The sequence below is a fragment of the Pseudophryne corroboree genome, chromosome 12 (genome assembly GCF_028390025.1).
Source record: "Pseudophryne corroboree isolate aPseCor3 chromosome 12, aPseCor3.hap2, whole genome shotgun sequence".
NCBI lineage: Eukaryota > Metazoa > Chordata > Amphibia > Anura > Myobatrachidae > Pseudophryne > Pseudophryne corroboree.
Window position 1 is genome coordinate 8,674,256 of NC_086455.1, and position 12,426 is coordinate 8,686,681.

The 12,426-nt window shown below is 46.3% G+C and overlaps 1 protein-coding gene across 1 annotated transcript; it reads right to left on the reverse strand.

Annotated features, from left to right (window-relative positions):
• Positions 1-206: 206 nt before the first annotated feature.
• BGLAP (bone gamma-carboxyglutamate protein) lies at positions 207-5,633 on the reverse strand. The gene is made up of 4 exons (XM_063947993.1): positions 5,348-5,633; positions 4,944-4,985; positions 1,604-1,670; positions 207-898 (listed from the first exon to the last, which is right to left on the reverse strand). Exons 1-4 carry the CDS (start codon positions 5,478-5,480, stop codon positions 766-768), a joined length of 375 nt encoding a protein of 124 aa, XP_063804063.1. The 5' UTR covers positions 5,481-5,633; the 3' UTR covers positions 207-765.
• Between the last annotated feature and the right edge of the window lie 6,793 nt (positions 5,634-12,426).

Here is a 12,426-nt window from a genome sequence, read left to right on the forward strand (position 1 = left end):
GTTACATCTCTGCACACACAGAATATAAGAGACATGGGGAGTGATATATATAAATGTTACATCTCTGCACACACAGAATATAAGAGACATGGGGAGTGATATATATAAATGTTACATCTCTGCACACACAGAATATAGGAGACACGGGGAGTGATATATATAAATGTTACATTTCTGCACACACAGAATATAAGAGACACGGGAAGTGATATAAGTGACCTTTATTGATATCGCAGTCATTATAATACATGTATATAACATCATATCCTGAACATCATCATCCATGTTGGTGTAGCCTGATAACCCCTTCCCTGCCAGTACACCCATATCCTGGCCACATCCGGCATTGTAGATGACAGTAATGAGAGTGCAGCCCGTGTACCTGGCGGGGAGGCTCCGGGCAGGAGAGGCTGGGCGCACAGATACGAGTACACTGATATAATAATGGGGAAAGAGGGGGCACAGGGCAGGAGAATGCAGACTAGAACAAAACACTGTATTCCCTCCTATATTATCTGTCCAACCGTCCTCCTAACCCTCGCCCAATTTCTGGGGGCCACACCAAGCCCCTGCACCCCCTGGAAAACACATGCAAAAGGGCCCCTGGTATTTTATACCTTAGCTTCAAAGCTCACATTTACAATAGAACCCCCCCAGAAGTGCCCCTGAGGTAAAGACCCTATTAGGTACAGCCACATGAAGTAAGCAGAGTGAGTATAGGGCGCTGTATATAAGACAAACATGGGGGTGGGCGTCAGCGTCTCCTCACACTGGGCCGTAGAAGCGTCTGTATGCTGCCTTGAATCCGATGTGATCTGCCAGCTCGTCGCAGCTGGGGTTCAGCTCACAGACCTCTCTCTTAGCTTCCAGAGGGGATCTCACCACGGGGGCGCGTACCCTGCGGGGCCAGAGAAAACACAGTGAGACCCACCGCCAGACACCCGCTCCCCACTGCCGCCTCAGTCCCCAGTTACACAGTACTGACAGGTTATCCTACATAAAAGAGACACTAGCCACAGACACATACGGGACAGTCTCTGCAGTATATACGAGCGATAGATAATCGGGGAGAGTTTCATCTCATGCACATCACACAGCCTGTCTATAACGCTAGATTGTAAGCTCCTTGGAGCAGGGCCCTCTTCCCTCTTGTTCTCATTGCCCTCTTCTCTTAAACTTCAATTACACCTACTCGGTGACTATGGGGGTAATTCAGACCAGATAGCAGCAGCAAATGTGTTAGCTAATGGGCAAAACCATGTGTACTGCAGGGGGGTGCAGATGTAACATGTGCAGAGAGAGTTAGATTTGAGTGGGTTATATTGTTTCTGTGCAGTGTAAATACTGGCTGCTTTATCTCTACAATGCAATTTAGATTTCAGTTTTTAGCCCCTGAGACCCATCATCGATTTAGATCGATACCCGACATTTTAAAAACATTTGCTAGAAATCAACCTTTAGTAAATATACCCCCTAAGGGTCTAGAGCTTTATTGCTAATGTCACCACCCCTGCCAGGCTCCCACACACAATCCATCCCTGAGCGCAGTGTAAGGCGTTCTCACCCCCCGGCAGAGGCGTCACACGGGCTCCGCGCTACTTACAGGTTGTGGATGTTGCTGCGTCTGTGTCTTTTAGCAAAATTGGCGGAGTCTTGTCTGGAGATGAAAGCTGCAGGAGGGTGAGGGACAGCGTCAGTGAGGAATGATGTATCTCAGTGTCTCTTATTCTGTATGTACAGGCATGGAAAACTGCACATTGGTACTACTTCTGTATGCTGGGTGTAATTCTCAGTATCTTTTCTTATTCTGTATGTATGGGTAACTGGCCAGTACCACTTCTCCTGTGTGCTGGGTGTAATTCTCAGTATCTCTCCTTATGTTGTATGTATGGGTAACTGCACAGTACCACTTCTCCTGTATGCTGGGTGTAATTCTCAGTATCTCTTCTTATTCTGTATGTACAGGTATGGAAAACTGCACATTGGTACTACTTCTGTATGCTGGGTGTAATTCTCAGTATCTCTCCTTATGTTGTATGTATGGGTAACTGGCCAGTACCACTTCTCCTGTATGATGGGTGTAATTCTCAGTATCTATTCTTATGTTGTATGTATGGGTAACTGCCCAGTACCACTTCTCCTGTATGCTGGGTGTAATTCTCAGTATCTATTCTTATGTTGTATGTATGGGTAACTGGCCAGTACCACTTCTCCTGTATGCTGGGTGTAATTCTCAGTATCTATTCTTATGTTGTATGTATGGGTAACTGCCCAGTACCACTTCTCCTGTATGCTGGGTGTAATTCTCAGTATCTATTCTTATGTTGTATGTATGGGTAACTGCCCAGTACCACTTCTCCTGTATGCTGGGTGTAATTCTCAGTATCTCTTCTTATGTTGTATGTATGGTTATCTATCCAGTACCACTTCTCCTGTATGCTGGGTGTAATTCTCAGTATCTATTCTTATGTTGTATGTATGGGTAACTGGCCAGTACCACTTCTCCTGTATGATGGGTGTAATTCTCAGTATCTATTCTTATGTTGTATGTATGGGTAACTGCCCAGTACCACTTCTCCTGTATGCTGGGTGTAATTCTCAGTATCTCTTCTTATGTTGTATGTATGGTTATCTATCCAGTACAACTTCTCCTGTATGCTGGGTGTAATTCTCAGTATCTATTCTTATGTTGTATGTATGGGTAACTGCCCAGTACCACTTCTCCTGTATGCTGGGTGTAATTCTCAGTATCTATTCTTATGTTGTATGTATGGTTATCTATCCAGTACAACTTCTCCTGTATGCTGGGTGTAATTCTCAGTATCTATTCTTATGTTGTATGTATGGGTAACTGCCCAGTACCACCTCTCCTGTATGCTGGGTGTAATTCTCAGTATCTATTCTTATGTTGTATGTATGGGTAACTGCCCAGTACAACTTCTCCTGTATGCTGGGTGTAATTCTCAGTATCTGTTCTTATGTTGTATGTATGGGTAACTGCCCAGTACCACTTCTCCTGTATGCTGGGTGTAATTCTCAGTATCTCTTCTTATGTTGTATGTATGGTTATCTATCCAGTACAACTTCTCCTGTATGCTGGGTGTAATTATCAGTATCTCTTCTTATGTTGTATGTATGGGTAACTGCCCAGTACAACTTCTCCTGTATGCTGGGTGTAATTCTCAGTATCTATTCTTATGTTGTATGTATGGGTAACTGCCCAGTGCCACTTCTCCTGTATGCTGGGTGTAATTCTCAGTATCTATTCTTATGTTGTATGTATGGGTAACTGCACAGTACCACTTCTCCTGTATGCTGGGTGTAATTCTCAGTATCTCTCCTTATGTTGTATGTATGGGTAACTGCACAGTACTACTTGTCCTGTATGCTGGGTGTAATTCTCAGTATCTCTCCTTATGTTGTATGTATGGGTAACTGTCCAGTACCACTTCTCCTGTATGCTGGGTGTAATTCTCAGTATCTATTCTTATGTTGTATGCATGGTTATCTATCCAGTACAACTTGTCCTGTATGCTGGGTGTAATTCTCAGTATCTCTTCTTATGTTGTATGTATGGGTAACTGCACAGTACCACTTCTCCTGTATGCTGGGTGTAATTCTCAGTATCTATTCTTATGTTGTATGCATGGTTATCTATCCAGTACAACGTCTCCTGCATGCTGGGTGTAATTCTCAGTATCTATTCTTATGTTGTATGTATGGGTAACTGCCCAGTACCACTTCTCCTGTATGCTGGGTGTAATTCTCAGTATCTATTCTTATGTTGTACGTATGGGTAACTGCCCAGTACCACTTCTCCTGTATGCTGGGTGTAATTCTCAGTATCTATTCTTATGTTGTATGTATGGGTAACTGGCCAGTACCACTTCTCCTGTATGCTGGGTGTAATTCTCAGTATCTATTCTTATGTTGTATGTATGGGTAACTGCCCAGTACCACTTCTCCTGTATGCTGGGTGTAATTCTCAGTATCTATTCTTATGTTGTATGTATGGGTAACTGCCCAGTACCACTTCTCCTGTATGCTGGGTGTAATTCTCAGTATCTCTTCTTATGTTGTATGTATGGTTATCTATCCAGTACCACTTCTCCTGTATGCTGGGTGTAATTCTCAGTATCTATTCTTATGTTGTATGTATGGGTAACTGCCCAGTACAACTTCTCCTGTATGCTGGGTGTAATTCTCAGTATCTGTTCTTATGTTGTATGTATGGGTAACTGCCCAGTACCACTTCTCCTGTATGCTGGGTGTAATTCTCAGTATCTCTTCTTATGTTGTATGTATGGTTATCTATCCAGTACCACTTCTCCTGTATGCTGGGTGTAATTCTCAGTATCTATTCTTATGTTGTATGTATGGGTAACTGGCCAGTACCACCTCTCCTGTATGCTGGGTGTAATTCTCAGTATCTATTCTTATGTTGTATGTATGGGTAACTGGCCAGTACCACTTCTCCTGTATGCTGGGTGTAATTCTCAGTATCTGTTCTTATGTTGTATGTATGTATGTATGTATGTATGTATGTAGTAGGGGTAACTGTCTAGTACCACCTCCTTTATGCTGGGTGTAGTTGTCAGTATTTGTTCCTATTTTGTATATATGTATAAGTGCACAGTACCACCTCCTGTATGTTAGGTGTAATTGTCAGTATTTGTTCCTATTCTGTATGTTTGATGGACTGCACAGTGCTACTTCTATAGTGGATGTAAGTCTCAGTATCTGTTGATGTTAAGTCATGCTCTGTCAGCAGAAGCTCAGCAGTCAGTGGCTGGGACTTACAGGGAGCACAGTGCCACTTCCCTTACTCTGTATAGTGCATGTCACGCTCAGTATCTGTGTTATGTTATGCCTGTACTTCCAGCTGCAGCTGGACAGTGAGTGCGATTAGTTACAGCGCAGTAAGGACGGAGCCTGGTACTCACCTTCAGCGCTGCGTGAATCGGCCGCACTGCTGGGGTCAGGGTCTAGAAAACAAAAGGATGTCATAAAGTTATTTTACAACCCGATTATCATTGCATGTAAAATACGCCTACAGAAGACTGGCTTTCCCCCTTTTATGCTGTATGTGCCGAAATACCCAATTTATAGATGTTGCTTGTGTCCAGTCCAGGCAATGCACAATGGACTTTTCAAGAAATATGGCAGTGGTCACTGAGCAACACATACAGAATATTCAAATATGATTTCCATCACGTGTTTTAATCTACAGCCGTTCCTGGTAATACACTTCCAGTTCCCCAAGCATTCATTGTTCAACAGGACAAAGCAAAACAACAAACCCACAGACCTAATCAGCACTGAAGACATTTGGGGGTGAGCTACGTACCTCTGCGCCCTAGGACCAGGACGACCATGCACAGGAAGGCGGTGAGGATGAGCAGTTTCATGGCTGCGGCTGTTGCGTTCTCAGCAGTTGCTGCTCGGAGTCCTGTATCTATGCTCACCCATTCCAGCACCATTAATATATACCCCACGTCCTGGCAGCCCCCGGGCTCTTCCAGCTGGGGACGAACAGGGCTCCTCGCCAGGGTTTTGTGGTACCCAACAATTCTGCTGTCCAGCCGGCAGTAAGAAAACAAGGTACACTGTAAATCAGTCTGAGATTTTACTGAAAATAGAGCGCACCCCTCAGCCAAAACCAGCGGGCGGCGTAATAACCCTTTCCACGCCAGGCTGCTAAACGTCCGGGCCCTCGTCCTATATAATTCCAGCTGCTGAATTAACTCCGGATTGCAGAGTACAGCGACAACAATGTATTTATCAAGGGACAGGACCTAGAATAATAATAATAAACTGTATTTCAGAATCAAAACATATTTCATGACGTTTGTGGTAATCATGCTGCATATACACGGTGGGGTCACATTATTATGACCACCTCCTACATGTGACGTTGGCAGCGTGTAGCCCATGAAGTACGCCACGTGTTGTGCGCTGGCTTGGCGGGTATATAAGGTGTGTGATAGGCCGTCTGCACACATATCACTCGTCGCTGTCATGGGTAAAAGGGGCGATTTATCAGAGTTGCAGATAGGGCTGATTATCGGCTTTCGGGACAAGGGTGGCGGTATTTCTGACACAGCGCAGTCTGTGGACTGTCCGCGTGCTGCTGCGGTGAAGGTGTATCGTGACTGGACAAATGACACCATTGCGAATAACTGACGTGGAAACTGCGGCGCAGCACGTGCCATTGATGTGAGAGGTGAATGTCGGCTATGAAGGTGCCATCGACACGCTACAGTGGAGCAGCTCACCGTCACAGTGAACCTGGAGGCTACCAGACGGGTGTGTAACATGACAGTTCAGCCGTCTAGCTGCTGTCCGCGCTGCACACGGCGGTTATTCCGGCCACTAGCCGGTGGTCATAATAATGTGACTTGGCCGTGTATATATATATATATATCTCTTAGTAAATGAGGCACCGTGCAGGTTATGTTATCTCTGTGTATCTAGTTGCAGAGATCTGCGACGCACCGGCAGACATATCTACCCATTTTCCAGCTGCGGCAGCATGAGCATGTTTCCGCACATCTGCTGCGTACGGGATGGTGGGCTGCCAATGAATGTACATCTCTGAATCAGGCCCAGTGTGTTCAGGTCTCTCCTGGCGGTCTATCACGATCTGGGTAAGCCGGTTCAGGCCAGATTCTGACCTCATTACTGAGCGTGCATGATATGGATCTTGGATTAGGCTGAGGTATCCCTGGAACCATCCCCGGACAGTCTTATGGCGTGCCTTGTTATCTTTCTGAGGCAGTCGCAGGGGTATCCGGATGATAGATCGACAATATATTGGTCGACAGTCAATAGATCAACACCATATGGTCAACATGAGTTGGCAGAGATAAAAGGTAGACAGCGATTAAGGTCGACAGGTACAATGGGCGACATGACGATGGTCAACTCACAAATGGGCTACACGTGTTTTGGGGTTTTTCATGTTCTCCCAACATTTGCTTGATTTACTATCCATGTGGACATCTACTGGAAATAATAACAGAGCGCGGCGAGCGAAGCACGACTGCGAACGAGGGCACGACTCACGTAACATGAAATATACGAAATTTGGCTAAAAACCCCCCCAAAAACATGTTGACAATTTTTCTGTAGACCTTTTGTACCTATCGACCTTAACTTCTGTTGACCTAAGGCATGTTGACCGTAACATTGTCGATCTATTACACCGCACCAGTTGCAGGGTGCGATGGGATGTTGTATGTTAGGTCGACATTCATAACTGCTGACATGGTCAAAATGTCAACATGACCATGTCGATATTAATCATGGCTACACGGATTATATGTCCACACTTACCATCCCTGGTGAACCAATGGTCACTTACCTGGTATCGACAACACCAGTGGCGTCACCAGCATCTTCTTCTGGATCCCGGTAGTCATGTGACCGCCAGTGCTGCTCCGACACTCCAGACAGTATACTTGTCCTATTCCTAACCCTCCCTGTAGTGCCGGCAGAACCTAACCCCCCTCCCCCGCACTCCTACCTCAACCTCCACTCGCAACCTAATCCTACCCTTCCCCCCGCCCCAACCCCCCCTAAACCACCCCCGCACCAATTACCCTAATACCCCACCCCCGCAGTCTAACCTTAACCTCCCCCACCACCCTACCCTAAACCAACCCCCGCTCCCTAACTCCTCACCCTCACAACCTAACCCTAACCTCCGCCCCACCCCAGCACTAAGGCGACCATCTCCGTGTGTCTGTTTAGCCACGTCCCGGTCATTTCTGATCCTGTGCGTCTCAATCACAACAATTTGTGCGTACATACTGCGCCGTAGGAGTTCTTAGGGATTTTCATGCACACGAGTTATGGATAAAAAATTTTTTCCGAAGATCGCACATTGCGTACAAATCAGAATCATGCCCGCTGTAGGCCAGAAACGGTTACACGGCGACCACCAGACTATAGGGAAAACATTGCTGATAGCAGGACCTACTGGCCAGATGACATTTGAGTGGTGGGCCCCCATGTCACTGTTGTCATAGGTAACGGGTATGGGTCATGGGGTCGACCACACTTAGGTCGACAGTCATTAGGTCGACCACTATTGGTCGACATGCAGTAGGTCGACAGGGTTTCTAGGTCGACATGTTATAGGTTGACATGACAAAAGGTCGACATGAGATTTAGAAACAAATTTGGTGTCGTTTTCTTCGTAGAGTGACCGGGAACCCCAATTAGTGCACCATGGGGGTCATTCCGAGTTGATCGCTCGCTGCCGATTTTCGCAGCGCAGCGATCAGGTGAAAAAATGGCATTTATGCGCATGCGTATGGCCCGCAATGCGCACACGCAACGTACGGGTACAAAGCCCATTGTGGTTGTGCTCAGGTTCTAGCGCAGTTTTCAGTCGCACTGACGGCCGCGAGAAGATTGACAGGATGGGGGCGTTTCTGGGTGTCAACTGACCGTTTTCAGGGAGTGTTTGCAAAAACGCAGGCGTGTCTGAAAAAACGCAGGTGTGGCTGGGCGGGTGTATGACGTCAAATCCGGACATGAATAGCCAGAAGTGATCGCAAGCGCTAAGTAAGTTCAGAGCTACTCAGCAGCTGCACAAACTGTTTTTGCAGAGCTCGGATGCACAGGCGTTCCCACTTCTGCTCAGCTAAAATACACTCCCCAGTGGGCGGCGGCATAGCGGTTGCACGGCTGCTAAAAACTGCTAGCGAGCGCTCAACTTGGAATGACCCCCCATGTCCGTTTGCCATGCTTTGGGCAAGGTGCTTTGCTCTGCTACCGCTGCGCCCGGCACAAGTTACCGTTCCCAACTGTACTCCACGTGGATCGGAAAGTATGAAAAAGTTGGAAAAATGAAAGAAAAAAAAGTGAAAAACTCATGTCGACCTAGAACATGTCGTTCTAGGGACCATTTCGACCTAGAAACCCTGTCGACGTACTGCATGTCAACCAATAGTGGTCGACCTAATGACTGTCGAAAATTGTGATTGACCACATCCCATAGGTAACAAACCCAGCAATATCCCCGATACAGCCCAACTAAATGGTCCATGCATTTCTAATGAAATTGGTTAGAGTGGGGTTAGAAGAATAGGAATAACAATATAACGGTGCAAACACTATTTACAGTCCGTATAAGCATTAAAGGGCAACTGCTCTCTCATGGCAAAGGGTTAACAAAACTCGCTGTCCTGAAGTTCTGACGGTATAATGGCAGGGTACTACAAAGCCACCATGCGGCCCACTGGAATTACATTCACTTGTTGCCTTCCTCTCCCTGTGTTATTAATGTGATCGTGGAATTGTTTCCGCCAGCGGTCAGACCTCAAAATGGGAAGCGACGCTGGGCGGACTCCATGACCCGGGGTTACCCTGGTAAGCAGCCCAGAGCCACGTGTTGCAGAGTTGCGCCCCAAACGGCTGGAGGACACTGCTATGCGGCCGCCGACGCGTTTTGTGGGATTGTCGGGTCTTCGTTTGCTCAAAGTCTTCCGCAAAGGCTGAAAACATGACATGAGGAGGAGGAGGGGGACAATCAATGCAGTGCGAGCCGGCTTGTGCCAGACGTTTTCACTGCAAATTCGCACTGCGAATGCAAGCTGCAATCCAATTGCAACATCACGTTTTTTAGCGCACAGCCCCCTAAGCAGGTATAAGGGAAGTGGGGACAATCGTTATTTTCAGGTAAAAATGTTGGGACTTGCTTCAGAACCTCTTGGATACCCCCCAGTGACTAATTAGGCAAATGGAAGTTTTCAATAAGCGTAATTAGTCTAATAATTAATGGTCATCACTGGGGTAAAAAAATAAGAATGGCCTCCGATTACCCCAAAATCAACATTTTCAGTTTTTATGCACACCACATTTATTTATAGAGTATTGAAGTGAATAAAACCCCGCTTTTTATCATGTTGTTGTTTTGTTTTTAACTAAAGTGGCCTCAAATGACCTCAAAAATCACCTTTTTGTATTTTTTTAGTTTTATTCATTTGTATTTAAACAAAGAAGCTTTTTTTCTATTTTTTTTTTTTTTTTTTTACTTTTAAGTGCACAAATCAACTATTTGACACAATTTAAGACCCTCTAATAGCTATACGCCAAGAAATGACAATATCATATTCAAAACCAAATAAAAATAAAGTGAATTCCGTGCACTTTTAGATTATGAGGGTGATTCAGACCTGATGGTTGGGCTGCTAACTTTGCTGTCCTGCGTTCAGATAGTCGCCGCCTCCGTGGGGAGTGTAAATTCGCAAACGCCTTCTTCCTGTCACTCACCTTGCGAACGCACGTGCAAATGAAATTTTCGCACCATCCTGTCGCTGCCTGGCAATGCCCGTTGTTGTTGGCCGACGTGCGTGCTCATTGCGGTGCATACACATGCGTTCTATTGCTGATTGCCCCCTGTGCGAAAACGCACAGCAGCGATCGGGTCTGAATCACCTCCCTCAGTTGTCACTTTTTGGGGGTCCAGGTTGGTTTTCCTACTTTTTCATTCTCTTCTCTCAGGTCGCTTTTTGCAAAAAATCCACACTATCTCGCTGCGAGTACCACAAATTGCCATTTTCAATTGGATCTCACATTTCACATTCAGGCGCGCACTTTCCTGCGACGTATGCAAGTTTAATGATGCGAGTTTGCTTTTCCAACTCGCACCCGACTGCATTGAGACCAGAGACTTGTTATTTATATTTTTACCTGCAGCAGAGATTCTGAATGTAATCTGCAAACGACATGAATAGATCTGGCTCTTCGGAATGAATGAGCGCAGGGAATATATCATGTTTATGCTGGCTCAGCAGAGCTGGATAGCGAGCCGGGGTGATTGGGTTTGTTTTTCCTCTTCTTCCCAGTTACACCAACATCCGCCAGTGCCAGGAGGAGGAGGATGACCAGGTACTTCAGCAATAGGGTGCAATGAAAATGCTCCATTGATCCGTGCCAAGCGGGGCCCTGATGTTGCCTAATAATAGGGGTTTTTCACAGCAATAACTGGCCCTCTGTACTGTAACTCCTGGAGGGTGAGTGAGGGGAACGTCAGAAGTCCATTATAGAATTAGATCTGTGCTTATACATAAAGGAACATTTTGTTGTTCTACAAACAAAACATCTCTTCTTGGAAGATTTATAAATGTGTAGGATCATGCTGCTACCTGCGATGACCATTAAGATGATGTTGAGGATGAAAAGAGAATTATGACAGACGTAAATGACATATATATTAGTTCCTGGTGTACAGTAGAGTTGCTGTGACAGACTGGCGGAGGGTTTAGAGCAGGCATGTCCAAACTGCGGCCCTCCAGCTGTTGAGAAACTACACATCCCAGCATGCCCTGACACAGCTTTAGCATTCTCTGACAGCAAAACTGTGTCAGGGCATTCTGGGATATGTAGTTTCACAACAGATGGAGGGCCGCAGTTTGGACATGCCTGGTTTAGAGGGCAGAGGTGTTAGCAGATGTATGTAGAGTTAACTCTATGGCTGAGGGCAGGTCCTCTGTTTTGTCCACGAGCACTGGGTCAGATGACAGCTTCGCAGATCGGTGGACGTCTGCTTGAGGCCAGCCTGTCCGGATCTCTCCGCCACAAGTATAATTAGGAGGGGATGGAGTTCACGGAGACCACGGTTCCAAGAGCAGATTGAGCTGTTCCAAATCTGCGGCATGTTTGTTGATGTGTTCCGCTGAAATGCACATTTTATATTTAACTATGGCAGCGCCTCACCTCTAAGCCTGCCGTCCCACACTTTAACTGCCGCTGTGCTGGGAGGACACGGAACAGGATCTTACAAATAGGCGCAAAAGTACCAATGTTCGGAATTGTAACGCTTACAGAACTTACTGTGGCATATGTAATAGGGATCCAGTCAGTATAATGGCCGTCTGGATGCTGGCAGTCGGAATACCAATGCTAGAATCTCAACATGAATCACAATGCTGGTGCCGGAACCCAGACTGCCGACATCCAGATCGTAAGTATGCCGGGCGGGTTAGGTTCAGGCTGCAGGGTGTCGGCATTCTGACCATTGGCATCCCAAGCACCAGGATCGGATACCATCCCAAGTAATAGGGGCTGTGTCTGCCGGAGGTGCAGCAATCATTTACATGGCATAGTAAACGAGTGGCGATTTAAATAAACGTCCGAGATCAGCAAGCATTCCGCACCTTTGGCAGACCCTATTACATGGGATGGTATCAGATCCTGGCACTTGGGATGCCAATGGTCAGAATACCGACAGCGGCATCACGATGCACAGAATCCTGACACTTGTTAAGGGTTCTAACCCTCCCTCCCCACAGCCTAACCCTAACGCCCCCCACCCCCTTCTTAGTGCCTAACACTAACAGATCGCAAAACTGTAGTATGAGGCACACAAGGAATGGGCTTGGTCTTTGGGTCTGGCCGTTTTGGATTCCGATGTCT

Bases quoted from the DNA above. Each gene is read 5' to 3' on its own strand.
- BGLAP (XM_063947993.1), bottom strand. From the start codon at position 5,480: ATGGTGCTGGAATGGGTGAGCATAGATACAGGACTCCGAGCAGCAACT. The intron at 4,986-5,347 runs GTACGTAGCTCA...TTTGTTTTCTAG, and splicing joins CCTGGTCCTAGGGCGCAGAG to ACCCTGACCCCAGCAGTGCG. The intron at 899-1,603 runs GTAAGTAGCGCG...CTGGCCCCGCAG, and splicing joins CGCAGCAACATCCACAACCT to GGTACGCGCCCCCGTGGTGA.